This window comes from Typopeltis vanoorti, chromosome 10 (genome assembly GCF_054136105.1).
Source record: "Typopeltis vanoorti isolate ZY-2024b chromosome 10, IOZ_Tvanoo_1.0, whole genome shotgun sequence".
In the NCBI taxonomy this organism is placed as follows: Eukaryota; Metazoa; Arthropoda; class Arachnida; order Uropygi; family Thelyphonidae; genus Typopeltis; species Typopeltis vanoorti.
Window position 1 is genome coordinate 33,196,845 of NC_143558.1, and position 24,056 is coordinate 33,220,900.

The 24,056-nt window shown below is 35.1% G+C and overlaps 1 protein-coding gene across 1 annotated transcript in view; it reads right to left on the bottom strand.

The window, feature by feature from the left end:
* The window catches only part of hppy (MAP4K3-like protein hppy), a 452,362-nt gene that overhangs the window by 294,978 nt on the left and 133,328 nt on the right, over positions 1–24,056 (bottom strand). The window contains exon 9 of the mRNA XM_090399556.1: positions 9,651–9,758. Coding sequence (XP_090255682.1) covers positions 9,651–9,758 — 108 coding nt within the window. The remainder of the gene's footprint in view (positions 1–9,650; positions 9,759–24,056) is intronic.

Here is a 24,056-nt window from a genome sequence, read left to right on the forward strand (position 1 = left end):
TCCCTATGTAAGTCTCAACTTTCCAAGAAGTCTGCACAGGCTATAAAAGAGACACAACTGATAGGCAGCACCTGTGAATAAGTTTCGTTAAACTTATACTCCTGAATTTTATTGTAATTGCAAGTATCTTTTTTGTGCAAAATAACCAGTAAACAGAATACAGAGGGTGCTAAGGAGCCAGTTACTTCTACATAACTTGTAAGTACCCATAGTCCTTCATATCAGTTATTTTTCAATTAAAAAAGCAGCCATGTGAAAGTGCCCAATATGCCTACCATGCGAAGTAAAGATGGCGGCAACAAAGGCCAACAACAAAAGAATACTTCGAGTCCTGTCAGCATAGCGCAGCCGATAGCCAACAAACTTAAAGACAATACGAAGTGCCACAGTTGCGAAACCAAAGTTACCGAAAAGAAAAAAGATATATAGTGTGATTTCTGTTGCAACTGGCTACATACTTCCTGCACAAAAATAGATGAATCGGCATTCAAGCTTTTTATCGAACTTAACCAGCCTTTTTTCTGTTTGATGTGCTTTCCTTCTGTTAAACAGCTGCTGAACCTAGGCAAACAAGTTGAAAATCTTGAACAACACCTTAACAACACAATCAATACTTTCTCGTTCAAAATCCGAAAGTTGGAAATAAAGCTCGAGATACTCGATGACCTGCAGCCGATTGCAAATGATCTGTACCAGCTAACGAGTTCCGTGATTTAATCGCATCAATGGTACATGCATCGCTCGAGGCCGAAAACAGGAGACTCAACGCTGTTATTCTCAACTTTCCAGAGGAAAACGGTAAATCTTTGAAAGAAGAAGGCAACAAACCTAGCAGATGAATGCAACTTCGGTCCCAGGAATATCATCAAATGTCGTTTTGGTCCCATAAACAAAAGAAAGGACGAAACGAACTTTCTACGTCTCGTGAAAGTGATCTGTGATACACGGACAAACACTTCCAAATTAATAATGGCGATAAATAGCAAGCTAAAGGACACTTGCCTAAAATCACGTGTATGTGCTCGACCTAACTTAATATTTGTACAAAGGAAACAAAGATTCCAAATCCGAAGACAGCTAGAAGAAAAACGCCAAAATGGAGACAACAGCTGGACCATAGACTACAAATAAACCAAACTAGTGCAAAAACTAAGTGACACAACTAGTAGCCACCAAGGAGCCCAGTATGCAGGCACCGCACAGTAAACGTGCAAGACCCTTGCGGTCAAAGCCATGCCCCACAGACCCTTGCATATCCACTACACCAACATCCGTGGTTTCGACTCCAACCTTAATAACATTCACTATCATCTGCAGTCAACCAAACCCCACCTACTCTTCTTAACAGAAACTCAAATTTCACCTTCCCCAAGCACCATCCACCTCAACCATCCAAACTGTTCACTATTTAACTCCTTTCGACCCAAGGGTGGTGTGTGTGTGTGTGTGTGTGTGTGTGTGTGTGTGTGTGCGCGCGCACGCATATATCCGCTCTGACATACCCTACCAGAGAGCACCTAACCTAGAATCGCCCAACTTTGACCTTCTTTGGCTAAAAATATCCCTCCCCCACTCAGTGAAATTCATCTGCTGTCTCTATCACTCTCCCAATACCACCAACCACTCCGAGCTCTTTAATTTCATCTCCTCAAAAGTTGATTTCCTCCAGTTCCACTACAACTGCAACATTCTGCAACATTCACTACAGGGGATCTGCAACATCAAAAAGGTTGGGAAACACTGCAATAGTGGAAGGATCTTAACCCTCAAACTTTGCAATTAATGATAGGATTCCAAAAGGATCTGTTCTTTCACTTAGTCTCTTCCTTCTATATTTCAATGACCTTCTCTGTTGGCTGTAAACAAGTGACAGTATACTAAACTTATACTCACATGACAAACCTTGCACTATACAAAATTAACAAAACTACCAAAATATCAACTTCTACAACCCAGAATTCTTATCACAAAACTATTCTTCAATAGGGCTCTGACAACCTTGTAAAACTCAATCCGATCTTATTTCTCACAAAAAAACTGGCTTTCATCCAGTTATTTCCTTTTCTTCTTGGAAAAACTCTTCCAAATCTTTTATACTCTCCTCATTATTCAAGAAATTAGAAGAAATTTTGTTTTAATTTAGCATGTTATGTTACCTTTGAACAGTTACAGGTGGCTTTACAAAAATGACATAGCCATACATTAGGGAAATATCAGAAAAAAAAAACAGAACACAACAGAAATACAATATTAAGGTGACTTTCAAACCTCCTGCAAAATTAAGAAGTATACTCAGCATATGCCAAAGATTCCCCTTCCTTACCTTGCCCACCCAGGAGTTTACAAAATCCAGTGCATCTGCAACTTACCATACATAGAGGAAACAGAACACACAATTCCAATAAGAAAAGATGAACACAAATGGCACATTAAATTCCTTCACTATGGTAAAACAGGCCTGTCAGACCACGCACTCCAAACCTGTCAAAATTAACTGGAAAGGCACCAAAGTTGTTACACCACACCAAAACCTGATTTGAAAGAAAATTCAAGGAATCTTGTTAGATGCCGATTCATCATCTGAATTTCAACAAGAATGATAGATTAGTATTTCCAAGAATCTGGAAGACCCATCTGCAACCTACATAGCATCCAGAACATGATGGCAGAACCCAACAAAAGAAAACCTTAAGGCAACAGGACTATAAAGATGCAATGTAGTTCTGCTGTAATTTTTTTTAATCATCTATGTTATTATACTTATTATGTATAAAAAGCATTTATTGATTTTATTTTTATTTTATTTATCAATTGTTTTTTTGTTTGTTTGCTTGTTTCACCTCTTGTGAAACAAACAAACAAGTTAAACATTTATGGTAGATTTAGCTTACTTTTGTGTATTAAAAAGTCTTTTAATACACAAAAGTAATTTGTCTTTGTTTCACATGTATGTTTTCCTGATGATGACCTCACAACACGGAGGCTGAAATGTCGTGTGCCATTTTCCAAATTATAAGTAATTACTCTAACACCTGTGTTTTTGTCTCCATAAATTCTACACAATGAATCACTACTGAAAAGAGTCAGGCTGATTAATAATAACCTCTCTCTCACCAATTCTCTCTACTCACTTCAACACAGATGTATACAGTTTCTGCAGCCTGTATTTTTCAGAAGTCTCCAGAATCACTGTTCATCAGAATTGGTATCTGTAATTCTATTGCACCATTCTAAATCTGTCCAAACATATTTAGCAGCTATTCAACATGCCTTCACAATTCAACTCAAAGAACAAGCTTCTCTTCATGTGTTTCCTGAAGAGTGCCACCTGCATTCTTCAAATCTAATGTTAATGAGTTTCTTCTTTCTCTTCAACTTTCTGTCCATTCATGGTTCTAATGGACTAACTACAGCTTTAACTACCCATTGTATTAAATAATCATAAAAATTATTTGAAAGAACTGCTTTATCTAACTACAGCTCTAAATCGGTATTCATTCTCACTTTCTGTTATTTATCTTTTCTATACTATCCTAAAGAGGTTTAAAAAAAAATCACTAAGTATTATGCTAAGTGAATGATAATTTAGTCAAAGTTTTAAGCTGTATTATACTTGACAAGAAATTATATTCTTGTTTTAATTCTATTCACATTAACTTCATGACTTGTATATGGAAAATACATTAGTTCGGCATTGATTTAACCTTGGTACTTTGGGTCTAGCTCCTGCCAATGAGACCTCAATAAAGGTTAAAACGAGCCTGGCTAGTGACACTTCCCATAATGTTTTTTGCATTATGGGATACTAAGGCATAAAGTCATCAGTCTCTATATACAGCAAACTTAGTCATGCTTAGACATACTTCACAACTATGTCTATGACTGGGTATAGGAATAAAACAAGAACATGACTGCTTATCAAGTATAATATACAGGAAGGCCTCATTCTATGTTTCCTATGAGCAACGTTTTAAGAACTGCTAAAAAATGAAAGTTTTACTAATATTAGTATTTAAATAATAAATTAAAAATGTCATTTAAATAGCTGATTTGATGTTTTCCTCAGCAGAGGGGGGGGGATAAAATCACTTACCATTGAGAAAAAAATGGAAGTGATTCAATGCATCAAATCAGATGAGTGTCATTCTATTATATAGTATTTTTATTTTAATTTATAATGTATTGGCTCATTATTTATAAAAATTGCAAAGTTATTAACTTGTAGAGGTCAGTTTGTAATGAAGGAATCAATATCATTTAAATACATCATAATTTTAGCTTAATTTACAAAGGCTGAGAAACCCTTCATCAAGTTTTAAGTTATCTTGCCCAGCCCATTTAATAAGTTTACTATTTTAACACTGTAAAACTTATTCAATCTAAACATGATGCTAACTTCTTATCAAGAATGCTGCTCAAACAAAACATTCATCTATATAAATTTTATCCAGCATAATTTTAATTAAATAGCATTTTTTGTTAAACAAAACCTATGAGTAAATAAAAAGAAATAAAATCTTCAAGATTACAAATTAATAACATCCCAAATAAATGCTCATCTTTCAATTATCTAATAAGATTAATTTCAATGTTAATGTAACAGATAAGCTTAGGTGTTGATGGTTATTCATGACTTATTTTTCACGGTATTAACAACACCACAAACACTTTTATCAACAAAGATGTTTTATTAACGTTTATATTTTGCTGATTTTCAACTCAGCATCATCAGAGCACAACACACTTGTAAACGCAACAGTGAGTGAGTGAAACAATATAATTGCAAAAGACAAAAGATCTAAATTCCTATTTTTTGGTGCCTTTAACGGGAAAAAAAAAAACAAAAACAGCAGTTATCCAGGAGTTTTTCTTAGAATAACCGTCTCCCAAATTTTTGGCAAATTAATGCAACCATATTTGTTAAGGTTGGGAGAATTCTTCAAAGCCATTGCTGACTCAAAAAATAATCTTTCAGATCTATAACGACTCCTAAATAGCACATTCGTTTTCATCCATCTAATCCTGTGTGAAGGAGTGTCCAAAGCGTGGTCTGCCAGTCATGACTTGCCATAGTAATAGTAGCGAATGTATCTTTCATGTTCTTCCAGGCGGATGTTCACTGATCTTTCTTTTGCCCATAATAGGCCAAGTCACAGTCACATGAAACTTCATACACTTCTGGGTGTGCTAAAGGGTGAAGTTTATCCTTAGGCGAGCAGATCAGAGTTGCCAGCTTGACATGAAGTTTGAAAGTGGTGCGAAGGCCATGTTTCAACAATACTTTGGCTATCTTTTCCGATGTACCTCTGATATAGGGAATAGAAATGGTCATGTTGTATTCTTGTGTGTTAGGGGAGGGCAGAGTAATGGGCCTATGTAGTATTTTATCTATTTTGTAGGGATTGTAGCCGTTGGCTAAGAACGTATGGCGCAGGTATTGGAGTTCAGTGGTCAGAGCTGTATCGTTAGAACAAATGGCTCTGGCTCTGTCTGTAAGTGTTTTTAAAATGCCGTACTGGATGATGATGTGATTGTTTATGTAGGTATCTTCCTGTGTGTGTGTGTGGGCTTTCTGTAAATAGAAAAAGATAGTGATACATCTGAAAGGCGGGTGACTAATGTGTCAAGAAATGGTAAACAGTTATTTGATTCTTTTTCTACTGTGAAGTGAATTTTGGGGTGTTGGCTGTTTAGGTAGGTGACAAAAGCATCCAAAGTGTCTTGTCCGTGGGGCCAGATGGCAAACACATCATCTACATAACGTAACCACACTTGCGGTTTGTATGTAGCTGTGGTAAGTACTTTGTTTTCAAAGTGTTCCATGTAAAAATTTGCTAACGGGGGAGGGTGGGGGGGGGGGGAACCCATAGCAGTACCGTTAATCTGTTTGTAGAATTCCCCCCCCATGTAAAGTAACCTGCATTCTTGGTAAATTGAAATAATTCAAAAATATCTGGGGGAAATTTAGACTTGATTAAATCAAGAGTGTCTATAAGTGGTACATTGGTAAATAAGGAGGTGACATCGAAACTAACCATTATGTCTGAATCTTTTAGGATTAGATTTTTAACCAGTGTTTTGAAATGGATTGAATTTTTTACAAAAGTAGAGGAGTTGGCAGTAAAGGGGGCAAGCGACTTGGCTAAATGCCAGGCCAGTTTATATGTGGGACTATCTATGCTATCAACTATGGGGCATAGGGGAATATCAGAAAATTACTGAAAACTTTTTTTTTCAGTAATTTTCGGACTTTTTTCTTTTGAGACATCGTAGGGTCTCGATGTATAATTTGATATGTGGAACTGTCACATATGAGATCTTGCATTTTTCTGTTATACTCTTCTTTATTCATGAGAACTGTTGCATTTCCTTTATCGGCTTTTGTAATAATAATATTTTTATTATTATATAACTTTTTTAGGGCAGTTATTTGCTTACGTGGCATATTGCTTTTTGGAGGCTTAGCCTTGTTTATAATACTTGCTATATCTAGTTGCACGTTATTGGCCAATGGCGGAAGATCGTGGATACCCCGTTCTATTTTCATCATAATTTCTAGTTTAGGAATTTGTTTGGGCATGACGGCAAAGTTATGTCCTAGACTGAGAGCGTTCTTGGATGCTTTTGTCACCTACCTAAACAGCCAACACCCCAAAATTCACTTCACAGTAGAAAAAGAATCAAATAACTGTTTACCATTTCTTGACACATTAGTCACCCGCCTTTCAGATGGATCACTATCTTTTTCTATTTACAGAAAGCCCACACACAGGAAGATACCTACATAAACAATCACATCATTATCCATTCCAACAGTACAGCGTTTTAAAAACACTTACACAAAGAGCCAGAGCCATTTGTTCTAACAATACAGCTCTGACCACTGAACTCCAATACCTGCGCCATACGTTCTTAGCCAACGGCTACAATCCCTACAAAATAGATAAAACACTACATAGGCCCATTACTCTGCCCTCCCCTAATACACAAGAATACAACATGACCATTTCTATTCCCTATATCAGAGGTACATCAGAAAAGATAGCCAAAGTATTGTTGAAACATGGCCTTCGTACCACTTTCAAACTTCATGTCAAGCTGGCAACTCTGATCTGCTCGCCTAAGGATAAACTTCACCCTTTAGCACACCCAGAAGTGTATGAAGTTTCATGTGACTGTGACTTGGCCTATTATGGGCAAAAGGAAGATCAGTGAACATCTGCCTGGAAGAACATGAAAGATACATTCGCTACTATTACTATGGCAAGTCATGACTGGCAGACCACGCTTTGGACACTCCTTCACACAGGATTAGATGGAGGAAAACAAATGTGCTATTTAGGAGTCGTTATAGATCTGAAAGATTATTTTTTGAGTCAGCAATGGCTTTGAAGAATTCTCCCAACCTTAACAAATATGGTTGCATTAATTTGCCAAAAATTTGGGAGACGGTTATTCTAAGAAAAACTCCTGGATAACTGCTGTTTTTGTTTTTTTTTCCCCCCGTTAAAGGCACCAAAAAATAGGAATTTAGATCTTTTGTCTTTTGCAATTATATTGTTTCACTCACTCACTGTCACGTTTACAAGTGTGTTGTGCTCTGATGATGCTGAGTTGAAAATCAGCAAAATATAAATGTTAATAAAACATCTTTGTTGATAAAAGTGTTTGTGGTGTTGTTAATACCGTGAAAAATAAGTCCTCAATGTTAATGAAAAATCATATCTTCAGAGATCTCTTTATAGGAACACATCACGTCATCATCATCATCAAATTCCTGCAATGCACCCTCAAGGGGTGTACAGACACATCAGGTGAGATTTTATAAATCTGGATCATATTTCTACATTTAGAATAACTATAATTTCTAAACTTTCTTGATATACACTTTCCACAAGACTGAAAAACATTAAGTAAACAATTAAATAAAAGTTTCCGCTTTTATTTCCAGAATATTTTTGATTCTGAATAACTATTAATCCTATATCTGTTATGTTACAGACTGACTTGTAATATTATTCCCATATAGGAACTGGTATAATAATAGCTTCTCATAAAATAAAGCCTATCTCCTGCTTCAGCCCTATTATTAAAATAAGTAAAGTGTTTTGTTCTATGCTTTTTCTACAGGAATAGAGCAAATTAAGCAGGTACATCACAGAAAGATTTCACCACTTTCAACCATGAGACTGAATAAAACTGAGGTTTCTGTTAGCACTGCCCATCCCACGCTGTTCAATCAATGTTCTGACATTGTAGCTCATGTGGCATTAGCCACTAACCATTCAAGGTTCAACTCCACACCCACTGAAATAACTTTTCTTCTTTTTCATTCATCAAACTGATCTTCATATGCATTTATGAAAATTATAACTTACGGAAATTCAAGTCCACTGTATTAAAATAATATAAAATAAGATTTTTTCTATCTCATGACCCAATCAACTGCTCTAGGATATGTTCTAGTGCTTTTCTCATCATCTCCTCTTTCTTTTCCCTCTTTTACTTTGCAGTGTCAAGGGTTAGTTAATCATCAGACCTCAAATCGTTCACAGGATAAGGTGGTCAGCCCTACGCCCCGGTGTGTCCTATGTCCGTAGTGTTGAGTTCTCAAGGCCGGTTTGTCTGCTTTGCGGGATGAAAAACCCCAGAAAAAACCCTACTGTCCACGCCCAAGACCGGCTAACTTGGTTATGGCTGAGGATCCTTCAGCTTCTCAAGTCTCCAACGGGAATCAAACCTAGGACACTCCTTCCCCAGGCATATGGTTGCGAAGCACACAGCCACTAAACTAATCACGCATTTCTGGGTTTACAAATATCATAAAAAACATGTCTACTACAAAATACTGTTAATACCGTATAATGTGCATATCATAACATTGCGTGTATCATACAATAGTATTATGATATAGAATGCACTATACTACATAATGCATTTCTAACAGCAACTGAAATCAATACATTATAATTTAAAAAGCACTGACTAAGTCAACAAAGTTAACTAATAATTAAGGAATTGACAGCGTACACTAGAAATATAAATTAAATAAACTTTAATATATACTTTCCGATATTTCGGCAAACATCACATTGCCATCTTCTTGGGAACTTATTACAAAGACAAGTGTACACAAGTACTACATAACAGCAAATGAGATCCGAAGATGGAAGAAAGCCACAGTAATACACCGCACCAAGTTCAAATATGAAAGACTATTCATGGAATCAGCCTCAGTCCTTAGGAACATGCCAAACCTCAACAAATTTGGATGCATGAGACTGCCCCAAATTTGGGAAACATTTATCAGAAGAACTTCAGCCCAACGGCCAAGAACTACCAATATAGCCCGCCAGGGGGCACCATCAGGACTTTAGGAAAACGTTAGCTTCCTAGCTTCGGTTCTCATTTGCTGTTAGGTAGTACTTGTGTGCACTTGTATTTGTAATAAGTTCCCAAGAAGATGGCAACGTGACGTTTGTCGAAATATCGGAAAAGTATATATTAAAGTTTATTTAATTTATATTTCTAGTGTACGGTGTCAATTCCTTAATTATTAGTTATCATGTATAACCAGCGTATAAGCCTCTCAACAAGAATAAGTCAACAAAGAATAATGCATTGATAGCTATATAAATTATATGACATACCCCTTCATCATCTGGATCTAATTCTGCATAGCTATGTTGAGGATTATTAACTTTTTCAAGCATTTCTCTTGCTAACCTTTTGCTTAGGTCCCCTTGGAAAAACGGATGCTGAAGAATAAAAAAAATTCTGATGAAATTTCATAAAATAATTTCTCGTTTATACAAAACCACTTTTTTGATGATAACTGTACTTAAAAAAACTGTTTTGACTGTAATATCAACTGGTAGTATTATTTATATGAATAAATGAATACAATTATATATCTTGCTTTCTGAATGGAACTGTAAAGAATAATAATATATTTTAGTTAAAAATATGGGACTTATTTTAAAATATTTACAGGTCAATAAGGATGCTGACTGTGAAATATTTTCTGTGAAATAAGATTAATATACAAAAGAATAGGCAATAAAAAATAAATGAAACTAAAACAGATTTTAGGGACTTGCTCTGTATGCAAGTAAATAAGGGGAAAAAATTAATCTTTTAACAAATTCCAAATGAATTATTTCATAATTCACTTCAAATTTATGTCGACAGGAAGACAATAACAGTACAAAATAAATACTAGAAGACAGCACATGAAACAATAATGAATGGTTTATTCTCTTTTTCCTTTTGCAATAATAAACCGGTATACCATCCAATCCCACAGCAGTGGGATTGGATGGTATACTGGCATGAGTCTTGCGTGAAGCAGCTAAGGAATTATCAGTGCCCTTGGCCATGTTGTTTAATCTGAGTTTCGGGTCTGGTTTAGTCCCGAAGGCATGGAAAGAGGGGAAAATAGTTTCACTGCATAAAGGAGGATCCAAGACTACGGTTGCAAATTACCGACTGATCAGCATATCAGGAGTCGTTGTCAAGGTCTTGGAGAAAGTAGTCAAGGGAAAAATACAGGAATGGATTGATGAAAATGAGATACTGTACAGGGGACAGCGGCTTTGTGAAGGGTAGATCATGCCTCAGTAACTTGCTCAAGTTTTATAACAAGGTGATGGCAGAACTGGATAAGGGAAATGGGTTTACAGTGTTACTGCTGGACCTGGCAAAAGCGTTTCACAAGATACCACATGGAATTCTAATCCGTAAACTACAACATATGGGAATGGATATAGGGTTGGTGAGATAGATAGGTGGGTGGTTGATGGAGAGATATCAAAGAGTAGTTTATTCAGGAGTAGAGTCCAAAAGACAGCCTGTGACTAGTGGTGTGCCGCAGGGTTCTTTTCTTGGACCACTGCTGTTTAATCTGTTCATTAACGATATAGGGAAGGATCTAAGTGGAACAGTTCATTTGTTCGCTGATGATGCAAAGTTGGGTAGGGCGATAGTGAATGCAGAAGATGTCAAAGTCTTGCAGGATGACTTAGATAGATTGGAGTTCTGGGCTAAGGAGAATGGATGTCAATTTAATGTGACAAAATGTAAGGTTATACATTTTGGGATGAAAAGATTGGTAGCAGTATACCACATTGGTGGAACTGTACTCCAAGAGATTGATGAGGCTAGGGACTTGGGAGTGTTGGTGGATAGGGAGATGAAGTTTAGGGGGCACATTGCAAAAATAGCTAAATCAGCTCATCAACTCACTTGGTTGTTGAAAAATACCTTGACGAGCAGAGACAAGCAAGTTATTGTACCTCTGTACCGAACCCTGATAAGACCTCATCTCGACTACTGTGCCCAGATTTGGTCACCTCGGTTCCTTCTTGATGGGGAGGAGGTGGAGAGGATCCAGAGGCGAGTGACTAAGATAGCAGGTCGATGGAATGAACCATATGAGAACAGGTTGAAGATTTGTGGGTTGTAGAAACTAGTTGATAGGCGGAAAAGGGGAGATATGATTGAGACATTCAAATTGCTAAAAGGATTCTATACGATTAATTCAGAGGATATTTTTGAGATCAGGACTGGTGGTGGAGAACTAGGGGATACCTATGGAAGCTGGACTAGGGGACACCTATGGAAGCTGGGCAAGAGTGTGGTTAGCAGGGGTGTTAGAGCTGGGTTCTTTACTTTTAGAGTGGTAAATGAGTGGAATAAGCTGCCAGAGTCTGTTGTGGGTGCTATGACAGTGAGCGAGTTCAAGGCAAGGTATGATAGATACTGTGAGAATGTCGAATAGTTGTGTGGACATGATGTTTAGGGCCTCCCTCGATGAGTCTAAGGACTCCTTGGAGTAGCCCGAAATAATAATAATAATAATTCCTTTTCCATACTTCTCCAAAAATAAGATATCAAAAAAAAAAAAAAATCCTTAAAAAACTGATATAGTCAACTCTTTATAGCAAATTACCAAAAAAACCCACCAAGGCTTCATAGGTAGAGGGGGGGGGGAGTATAACTTTCAAATAATAATTGCAAGAATCACTAAATAAATCTCTAAAATATTCAATTATCACACTAATCGCAATGAAGCATAAATAGCAAGTAAAATTTGAAAAAAGTGAGACATCAGGAATGATTATTTTTTCAAGTTTTTCTTTTTCACATATCATTTATCAGATTGCTTAAGCGTCCAAAATAGATAACTTCACATAGCCTAGGAAGGAATGTAGAGAACAGACTTGAACTTCTGATCCAATTTCCAAGCCTTGCCCTATAGTTGTGATCACAGTTATTAGGTATCTAGCAGGATGGTGAATGAACAAAAAATCGATTGGCAATTTAGCTAACTAAACTGTATTCTCTATTGGCTTAAACCACTGAAAAATAGTTAGCATAATCAAATGTCATACCAACTGAGGTATCATTTCTCAGTTTTTGCCAGTGAACCGCAGTGCATTCCTCTTGAATAGAGAATATTCAAGAGGAATGCAGATAAGAGTACATATCAATACTTGAGGTAGAAAAAGTTATCAAAACCCTGAAATGTGGAAAGGAATAGAGAAGCTGAAATTTGACCAGAAATTCTCAAATATATAAAAGTTTTACAGTAGCTACACGACTTAATTCTGAAGACCTGGTCAGAAGGTTGAATTCCAGATGACTGGAGCACTCATATATAGTTTGCATCTATAAAAAGGGGAATAAAACTGAATGTGAAAATTAGAGGAATTTCTCTACTAAGTATTCCATGTGAGATTTACACAAGCACACTTGATCAGAGACTAAGAAAAATTGTAGGAAAAAAAATTAAGAAAAGAATAAGCTGGGTCCAGGCCAAATAAAGGTTGCTAAGATCATATTTTTGCTTTATGACATATAACTAAGAAATCGTCGGAATATAACAAAGATATGTACATAAGTTTTGTAGATCTGGTAAAGCCATATGACAAGGTGCCTAGAAAAAAGGAAAAGAGCTTTTCAGAACTCATGTTGAAAATTTCTGAAATAAACTATGTAGACACAGGAAATGAAATAACTAAATTAAGTAGTTACAACCTGATGTTGCACTAGCTCAAGTAAGCATTATCAAAGGCATTTTTAAGGCACACATACTATACTCAACAGAGACTAGAATTACAATGGCTTCCAGAAGAATAGTCACATGAATGGAATAGGGCAGTACACCAAAATTGATACAGAATTACACCATTATTTCTGTTACAGTTTAGAAGGTTTTGTAGCACATGAGCAGCTTATAAGAACAGTCACTATGATTCAAACCGGGATCTATGAAGTAGCTTTTTTTTTTTTCCCACCAGATGAAATGGTCTTCATCTAAGGCATGTTAGGCTATTCCACTTTTAGGTAGTCCATTTCAAATATATATATTTTTTAATTGTTCTTTTCTTCTAGTAATGTCATTTCTTCTGGATGGTCTGTCCTATTTGTCCAAAATGCTGGATCCTATATTGACAGAAGATACTGTAGACACCAGGAAAGGATCGTGATGGTTCTTAATTTGTCTTAGGAAATTGGAGACTTGTCCAGAGGTTTGTAAACTGTTTTCATTTTGTGTGGTTTCAAGAGTGAGTCCAGTTTATTTGTTTTACCTTTGATATAAGGTAAGAGTATGGTATACATATAGTCAAGTTGAGAGGGAGGGGGGATAGAAGTTTAGTGAATATTTTTCCATGTTGCCTTCTATGCACGTGGCTGTTCTTGTCCTGGAAACCATTGCAATTCTAGTCTTTGCTGAGTGTACATCTTAAAAATGCCTTTGATAATGCTAGCTTGAGCCAGTGAAACATCAGGTTGTAAATACTTAATTTAATTATTAATTCAGTTATTTCATTCCTGTATCTGCATAGTTTATTTCGGAAATTTTCAACATGCATAACTACAACTACAGAAATCTCAATATGGAAGCTTTTCAGAATGTTACAATTTTATAGAATAAATGGGAAATTACATAGAGCAATATGCAACATATATCTGAGTTGTCAGCAGTTAGAATTAAAGGAAAAGCAAGAAGATGACACCTACATCTCCTTGCGGATATGTAGGTGTGACAGCTTTTGGTAACTCATATATGAAAATATGACTTCTGTATTACTTCATCTTCATATTTCTATATCTCTGGGGGGGGGGGGGTAACCCCTAGAGAGCACATCCCCTGGGTGGCGGATAGGTGAGCCCACCATGTGTGTGTGCATGTGCATGCGTGTGTGTGTGCATATATATGGTGGGGTGGTCCGAATATACTGAATAAGGACTCATGGACCAACAGGGCCATAAGGGGCAATCATCTTGATTGTAAGGGAAGTGGCACTCTCATGGACCCCTAGCTGGATCTATCCTCTCCTTCTTCTACTTTGAGGAAGACCCACTTACTTTAATCTTTCCTATAAGGCCTTATCAGCCAACTCTTCTTCTTATTTTATGACCCTTATGCTATTAGAGTACTCGAGGGCCATGGGGTCATTTCGAGCCTTACAACTATGCCCTCTCTATAAACCTTACTATAATTCTTCTATAATCTACTCTTTCCCCTTCAATATACCCTATTCCTCCTATGGGTTTAAATTCAGAAGAAGGCTAGTTCAGAAGCCTTAAGGTAGCAGCCCTACCTGAACTATTCCATCGTCAGGCTAGTCTCCTGACATAGAGAACATAATCCTACTTGTCAGCTGACAGAAAAAGACAATCGGATTGAATCTATGGGAAACAACCCTGGAATGGAAAAGGTAAAACAAAAATGGAAACGACAAAATATAATACACATAGCAAACTGGAATGTAAGAGGAATAGTATATAAAGAAATATAATTAGACCAGTTATTAAATGAAAGAAATTTTAAAATAGCAGTAATCACCGAAACAAAAAAGAAATTAAAAGGAACTATGAGAACTGAAAATTTTAATGTGATATACATTGGAGTCGACAGAGACCAAAGAGCACAAGCAGGAGTCATGATTTGGATTCATAACTCCCTTTCAAAACAGTTAAAACATTATAAATTATGGAATGAAAGAATAATAAAAGCTAGAATAAAAATAGATAGAGGCTATTTAACAATAATTGGTTTATATGCCCCAGAAGAAGGAAGAGAACAGGATAATAATGATTTTTATAATCAGTATAAAACATATATAATAAAATAAATAAAAATGATTACACAATTTTAGCAAGAGACTTAAATGCAAGAATTGGAAACACAAAAATTAATAATAATATAGGAATACATGGAGAACACACTCTAGACAGAAATGATAAAAAATTGATTGACTTTGTAGTTTATAATAACCTAAAAATAATGAATTCCTTCTATAAACATAAAGACATACATAAATATACTTGGGCAGCAAGAGGATGGAAATCAATATTAGATTACTTCATGTTAAATGAAAAGACATCAAAATTTTCACTAGATGTTAGAGTTCACAGAGGATATGAAATAAGCAGTAACCACTTCCTTGTTAAAATAAAATTAAGATTACCACCTAAATGGCTACAAGTAACAAGAACAGAAAGAAAAAGTGAAACATTTGTTTATAAAACTAGACTACTGAATGACACAAATGTACAATGGCTATATGAACAAAGAATTAATCAATATCTAGATAAAATAAAACAAAATGTAGAAATAGAATGGCTTAATATAAAATGATACTAAATGCAGCAGCAAATGAAAGCTTAGGAAAGACCAAAAAATTCAATAAAATCTGGGATGATACAATCAAAGAAATAATCAAAAAGAAAAAAGAAGCCTATCACAAATGGTTAAGCAGTAAAAGATTAGAAGATGAAATAGAATATAAAAGAATAAGAGCCATAGCTAAAAGAGAAGTCAGAAAAAGACGAGAATCATGGAATAAATTTGTTTCTAATTTAGAACATGATTTATATAAAATAAGACCCAATGTATATAAAATTTTGAAACACTTAAATGCAGATACCAAAGAAAACATAAAATTAAACACTGAATTGAAATTAGAAGAATTTCTAAATTACTACACAGAACTGTGGACAGACAAATATTTTAAAAAAGACAACTGGCAAACAATTAACGAAAATGAAAAGGAAATAACTGAAGAAGAATTAGAAATCAGCCTGAAAGAAAAGAAATGGAAAATTACCTGGAGAAGATAAGCTAGGTTCAGAACTATATAAATATGCAGGAACAAGATTCAAAGAAAGACTCTTATTATTTTTAAATAAAATTTACTCAACTGGTACTCCCCCCCCCCCCCCCCAATAGAATGGAAAAAAGCAATTGTGATTCCTATCTTTAAGAAAGGTAACAGAGATGACCCTAAAAACTATAGAGGTATCAGTATACTAAATTCCTGTTACAAAATATATAGCAGAATCTTAAATAACAAACTAATGAAATATTCCGAAAACTTTATTCTAAAAGTACAGAATGAATTTAGAAAAGGACGATCATGTATAGACCCGGCCTTTTGCCTAAAATTAATAATAGAGAAAAGAAGAGAATATAATTTATAAACACATATTGCATTTATTGACTTTGAAAAAGCATTTGACAAAGTTAAAAGAAACATATTATTTAACATATTAAAAGAAAGATAAATACCAAATAATATCCTAAAAGCTATCACAAGTATATATGAAAATAATCAAATACAAATAAGATTAAATCACGAGCTATCATATACGAGAGAGATAAACCAAGGGGTCCGACAGGGATGTCCCCTCTCAGCAACTCTTAATATCTACTTAAATGAAATAATAATAAAATGGAATAAAAATTTACATCAAGGAATTAAACTTTCTCCTACAGTTAACTTAAACACTCTCCTCTTTGCCGACGACCAAATAATAATTACAAATTCTAAAGATAATTTACAGAAAGCTATTTTAAATCTAAATGAAATATCCAAAGATTATGGTATGATAATATCAACGGAAAAATCAAAAACTATGGCCTTTAAAGGACAAGATCCAGCAAGAACTAAAATAGTAATAGATAACAAGATCTTAGAACAGGTGAATTCATTTAACTACCTAGGATGTATGATCACATATGAAAATGAAAAAGATATGAACGTAAAAATTGCAAAATATTTAAAAATAACAGGTGTAATTAACTCTATATTTAAACCAAACCTAGTTCAAAAACAAACCAGGCTAAAAGTATACAATATAGTATAGGAAGAGTATAAAAAAGTATAGGAAGAGTTTGTCCTAGGAAGGTAAAATCGGAAAAAGGTAGAGACCAGTGTAGAAGACCCGAGTCAAGAGGTAGTGTAAAATCTCGTATCAATTCACGAGATTTTACAGTACCTCTTGACTTGGGTCTTCTGTAACTGTAATCATTGTTCAATTACTGAACAGTTGAAGGGATTAATGAGAATTATACTAGGACTTGAGTACATGTCAGACTAGAATGAAAATGAGCTTGTTACTATTAATTAACAAGTATTCATGTGCCTAGAGATTTATGCATTTACATTGTATTTTAATTAAGAGAGTTTTAAAGGTCAAAAGTGTATATTAGCTCAGCGAAAGGATAGTTTTAATCCATATTGTGTTAGTGAGAAAATTAGAGTAACTGATTTATACATGTCCTAGAAGATACAGAATTATAGCGTGATCAGACCAGTAAGAGGTTAGACAAAGGGTCAACTAGTTCTAGAATTATACATGTTTGTATGTATAGAATCTGTTATGGCGATATGATCACAATTCTTATATAGGATCTTAACCTAATACTTATGTTTAGCTAGTGTTAATATATATTATATATTCTTAGTATTGAATTGAGTTTTATTTGATAAAGAATGAATTGTCTCATGTTTACGAGTTCAATAAACTTTTGTTCCTTGAAAATACAGTTGTCTGAGACTGCAACTCAATGCACCATTTGTAACAACGTAGGAACCTAATCACACCGGGGGGGTTGTTAAGGTGCGAGATAATGGTCACGACTGCATATTAGTTTCACACTCAGACATATTTTGGTAATTACTCCTTGTTTTTGAATTTTATATCTTAAACTAAATGTCATGAAAGGCACAGTATAAAATAAATATTTAGGGACACTAAGGGGAAAAGAAGCTTGAATATTTGTATTTGGGTGATATCTCGTATACAGATAAGATTTGGATAAAGACAAGTAGAGTTTCACATGTAAGGATAGTTGAAAGCCTAATAATCGTAAATTGGGACACAAAAATAGTACTACATGAAAAATTTACATCATTACTAACTTCCTATCTACAATTTTCCTCCAACTCAGTCTGTTACTTGTCAAGACTCCAACATTATCAGATCTTATATTTCTATTGTCTAAGGCACTTTGAACCATAAATCCACCTATATCTTGGTCTTCCTCTGGGTCGTTTTCCAGCCAACCTGGCAGAGAACACTTGTTTTGCTAATTTTTCCTTGTACATTCTGTTTAAGTGACCATACCACCTGAGATTAGCTCTGCTAACGCATTCCTGGATGCTGACAATGTCAAGTTCTTTCCTAATATCCTCGTTTTTAATATGATATTGCCATCGATGCCATCTGTTCACGCCTATAATCGTTCTCAGAACTCTCATATCTGTGGGCTCTAGTCTTCAGTCATGTGTTTTATTTCTGACCAAGCTCTCAGATCCATAAGTTAAAACTGGTTCGAACACTGTCTTCTACACAGCTAATTTAGTGTTTCGACTGATTTCTCTCTTATTCCATACGAATTTATTCAATTTACTTCCTACCATACTGACTTGGTTGTTTCTGTTGTCTATTTCTATATTTAATTTGCCATCTTCACTAAAAGTCGTGCCTAAGCAGCTGAAAGGTTTTAATTTTTCCACAGGTTCTCCATTCACAACACAGTTGACATTTTCAATGATTCTGCTTATTTTCATTGTCTTTGTCTTTTTATTGCTGACCTTCATACCATATCTATTACAACAGTTATTCAATTTAGTCAGAGAATCTTGCAGACTTGTAGCGAATTTATTTAGAAGTATAACATCGTCTGCATAAAGCAAAGAGCTGACATTAACATCTCCAATTTTGATATCATGTTTAATACCACTTTCGTTCATAATGGGATCCATATAGAATAATGAATAACAGATGGAATAATGTACATCCTTGTCTCACACCAGATTTAACATTAAACCATCTTCCTGTACTTCCTTCAATTCTAACTGCTAACTTACAACTCAAATAAAGACTAAGTATTGCTTGATATAATGCCCCATTGACACCATATAACTGTAGCGTATTGAATAGCTTCTCTCTTGGCACCTAGTCATATGCCTTTTCCAAATCGACAAAACTTAAATACAGATCTTTGTTATATTCCCATGATATCTGCACTATTTGTCGTAAAGTGAAGATCTGATCCCGACCGCCTCTATTTGACCTGAATCCAGCTAGTTCTTCACCAAGCTTTTCTTCCACAATTCTTCTCAACCATTTCTCAAGTATACTTGCATATATCTTACAAGGAACATTCAGTAAGGATATACCTCTGTAATTCTCACATTCAGTTTTATTTCCCTTTTTATATATGGGTGCTATGAGAGCTCTACTCCAATCATTGGGAATTCGTTCCTCTGTCCAGGCATTCTGAACTATGCAGTGCAGCCACTGTAAGACTTTTATACCACCATACTTCAGCATTTCTGGTCGAATATCATCTACTCCTGCTGCCTTTACACATTTCAAGCATTTGATGGCTTTTTTCTACTTCAAGTATGGATATGTATTCCTGACTGTATGCCTGTTGAGTGTTTTTAAGCACTGTGCTATCACTGCTTGTTTCATTTAGTAATTTTTTGAAGTAAATACTCCATACTTCAAGGATATCTCTTTCTCCCGTTTTCATGTCACCTTTTCATCTCTTAATTCCTTTCGCAGCACTCTTTCCTCCATTTCTGAGCTTCTTCAACAACCTCCAGCATATTTTGCCACCTACTTGATATTTATTTTCTATGTTCTTGCCAAAGTTCTCCCATGACTTTTTTTATAGCTAGTTTTACACAGTGTTTAGCTTTTTTACATTTGTCTCTGTATTCTCTAAGATCACAAGCTGACTTATTTGACAGGAACTTTGAATATGCTTTCTTCTTTTCCTTCACTGCCTCATTTACTTCCTGTGTCCACCATTCAGTTCAGATTTTTCTATCCTTGCAGACAACCTCACCACATGCCTCTCTGGCTGAATCAATCAGGGTTTTCTTCAAGGTTTGCCACTGAATCTCCAAGGTTTGGTTCCTTTTCTCAATCTCCTTCATTTTTTCTTCAATAATCTTTGTGTATTTTAGTCTACAGTTCACATCTGAGAGCTGCTCAACTTTTATTTGCTTTAAAACTTTCTTACATGTTATTCTTTTCAATATGAAATTCAATTTTATATTACTCAAGACTAAATAGTGATCACTTCCAATTTCAAATCCTCTGTATACGTCGGTGTGCTGCACCAGGTAGAAAACCTCACTATCAACGATAACACAGTCAATGAGACTTTTCTTACTCCTTGCCTCTTTTCTCCATGTGAATTTGTGCACATTTTTATGTTGGAACATGGTGTTCGTAATAACCAGTCCATGTCCTGAGCAGAAATCCAAAATATATTTGCTATTATTATTAGATTTGCTCTTTTCTCCAAATTTTCCCAAAATATTTTTGTATGTCTGACAATCATTTCCTACTCTGTTATTTAGATTCCCAACAAGGACCACCTTTTCCTTTTTCATTGTGTCAGCTGCTTTTTCTAAAGCTTCAAAAAATTCCTCCATTTCTACCTTAGTAGAATCTTCTGTGGGACCATAGGCACAAATAAGACTCATTGTCCAGTTCCCCATTCTCATATTTGCCCACATCACTCTACTCGAGACTGCCTGCCATTCAAGAAGATTAGCCTCATATTTTGTGTTGAATACTATGGCTACTCCTTCTTTTCCTTGATTGTCATTGCCTGAATTTAACATTTTGTATTTATTGCTCAGAAAGATCTCACTAGTTTTTGTTTCAGTCACTCCTTTTATGTTGATCTGGTACTTATCTTATTCCTCAAATAGCTCCATTTCTTTGCCATTCAGGCTTCTTATGTTGATAGTACCGATCTTTAACTCTGCTGATGTTGAGTTGGGGTGTGTTTTCAGATTTCTTACAGTAGCTGACTTTTCGCTGTTCGCCCTGGTTCCCTAGCGAAAACAACGATAAAAATAGGTAATGCATGTAAATCAACATGTTCATTAAATATCGGGAGCGGCACTTTCTGCGGGCCTAGGGGCAGTAAATACCTAAATAAGCCACTGGCTGGAAGATAAAACAAATAACAGACATTTGAAAGGAAATTGTTGATAGTAATAATGCAAGCTGGATTACACAATACCTGTACACTAATTATAGGAATTGACAATGAAATGAGATTATCAAGGTAATGGAATAATCACTGTAAACTAGACTAAGTAGAGAAATAATTATAGAGAAAAAAAAATTTTTAAGAACATTCATATATAATGACATTTATTATCAAAAATAACTGAATCTAGAGCTTTTTTTTTTTGGCTTATATTCTGTAGATGTAATTTTGTTTTACTAGTTTAAATATATGTTTTTTTTAAACTAAATTATACAATTACATAATTAAATAAAGCAATTTAATTAAATAAAGAAATTATACTTGGATTAGGTACTAATGATCTAGTGAGATGAATAAAAAACTGTTTGGCAATAGGTGACATGAAGTAGTGTTTAGAGAGGAATCTTCAAAGAGATGGGTTTTATGACAAAAAAAGCTAACATAAGTAGCAGATTATACGACTTATTGTTAAACTGACCATAGATTTTTAATTCGTACGTATGTTCGTACAATATTGCCTACCGGTTTTGCTAGTAACAGACTAGCTTTCTCTAGGCTTGCACAGTACAAAAATATGGTAAATGCAAAAAAGGTTTAATACAAAAAAAAAAACGTTAGTACTTGTTAGGTAGCTAAGGTAACACGTTTGCGTGATATGATTATTCGCATACTGTAGTTCTGTGGAACTGAGGGAATTAATTAGATTTTTCCAAATATCGTTCAGTATGACCCCTTGATTTCTGTTTAGGTTGCTGCCTGTAAGTAGCACTACTGCTGCTTCTTTAAATAATCGATGTCTGTAATCTTCGTCTACACAGGGCATAGAGCTGTTATTCCAGTCTATAGTGCGGTTCGAAGTTGAAAAGTGATGTGCTAACCCAGAGGTGATCATTCTGTTGTGATTTACATCACCAACATGTTCTTTTCTGTCTTATTTCCAGGCTTCTCATGAAATATTATACACGCCTGGATATTTATAAAATGGAACACTGTCTTTAGGAGATCTTAGAACCTGTCTGATGCTAGTAGTTGGTTTAAATACAAACCTAATGTTATGGGCCTTTAACAATCTCGCAATTTTTGTAGAAATTGAACCCATAAAGGGGATGACTGCTGCTGAAATTTTGCTGGGAAATTGTTCTTTCTTGTTGGTTATCTTTGTAGAGAAATTTGTTGATGATGTTTCGAGGATAACCATTTTGCGATAGTGTTATAGAGATTTGAGACAGTTCTGTTTGAACTTCTTCATTGTCGGAGATAAAGTTTCTAGCTCGATTTCTCAACATGTGGATGATGCTCTGTTTATGTGATCTGTGATGGTTTGAAGAGTAATGTAGATATTGTCCATTGTCCATAGGTTTTTTGTAAATGGACAGTTTGATATTGTTACTTTGTCTTTTAACTAGTATGCCCAAGAAGTGTAGCTTTTTTTTTTTTTTTTTTTTTTTTGGTTTCTTAAACCATTTTTGCATTTACCATTTTTTTGTACTGTGCAAGCCTTGAGAAAGCTAGTCTGTTACTAGCAAAACTGGTAGGCAATATTGTACGAACATACGTATGAATTAAAAATCTATGGTCAGTTTAACAATAAGTCTTATTTTGTAACATTTTACGACCAAACACATGTATAATTGAAATAGTCTGATGAAACACAAAGTACAGTGCCTAGAAAAGGAAAAATGCAGAAAGGCCAAGCTATTAACCACTTAACATTCCTAAAAAGGTGTAGGGATTTCTCTATCATCCCTAAATTCCTTATCATATTCAAAGGACATATTCAATCCATAGAAGCCAAAAGAATTTACCAAAGGACTTCATTGGCACTACTCAGAGAAAACATCCAACACATCAGGTACGAATTGAATATATGTGATATTAATTGCCGCAACTATTTTGATGACATTTCTAATAGTCTAGATTACACAACCTGGAATAATATAGACCACATGATAGAACAGAGCTACGAAAAAACTTTCCAGTTAAATAAAGCGAACAAATTTGAAAATTTGAAGAACTTTACAAGAAAAAATACCAGATACACAAAGGCCTCCCAGATAACGAAGTGATTTTCAACATGTCGAATCACTGCCTTTCGAAACATGAATCAGATATACTAAAGAAATGTTTCAACTTTTCAATCACTCCAAATTACATTCCTAAAATGGACTTTATGTGTGAATTGAAAAAAGTCTCTACCCACTACCACAGGTTGTAGCCAATGATATTAGATTCAAAAGCACGATCATCCTAGCAACAGCAAAACAACCAAAACTGAATACCACTCTATATGATAGGAAAGATATTCGGAACTTGAAGAACAAAGAAATAATAATAACTAAAGCGGCCAATGGGAATGCCACCGTCATCCTAAACTCAAGACTATTTCAAGAAGATAAACGACTTACTATCAGACAGTTCCACGTATAAAATCCTCAACAAAGATCCATGAGACAAACTTCCTGATCCGTAACATGAATACTTGGCCTGAAGAACTAAAACGAAAACCTAAATCCTCACATTCCATTACTCCTAGACTGTATGGGGCACCTAAAGTGCATAAGGAAGAAGGGCCACTTTGCCTGATTGTGTATGGCAGGTCCCCCCCCCCCCACTTACCTATTGGCTAAGCACACCTAGTGAACTTACTTAAAGGAAAAATTAGACAAACAGAATAATACATAAAAAATTCTCAACGCTTTGTTGACAAACTCAAAAACTTGAAGATAACACAAACAGA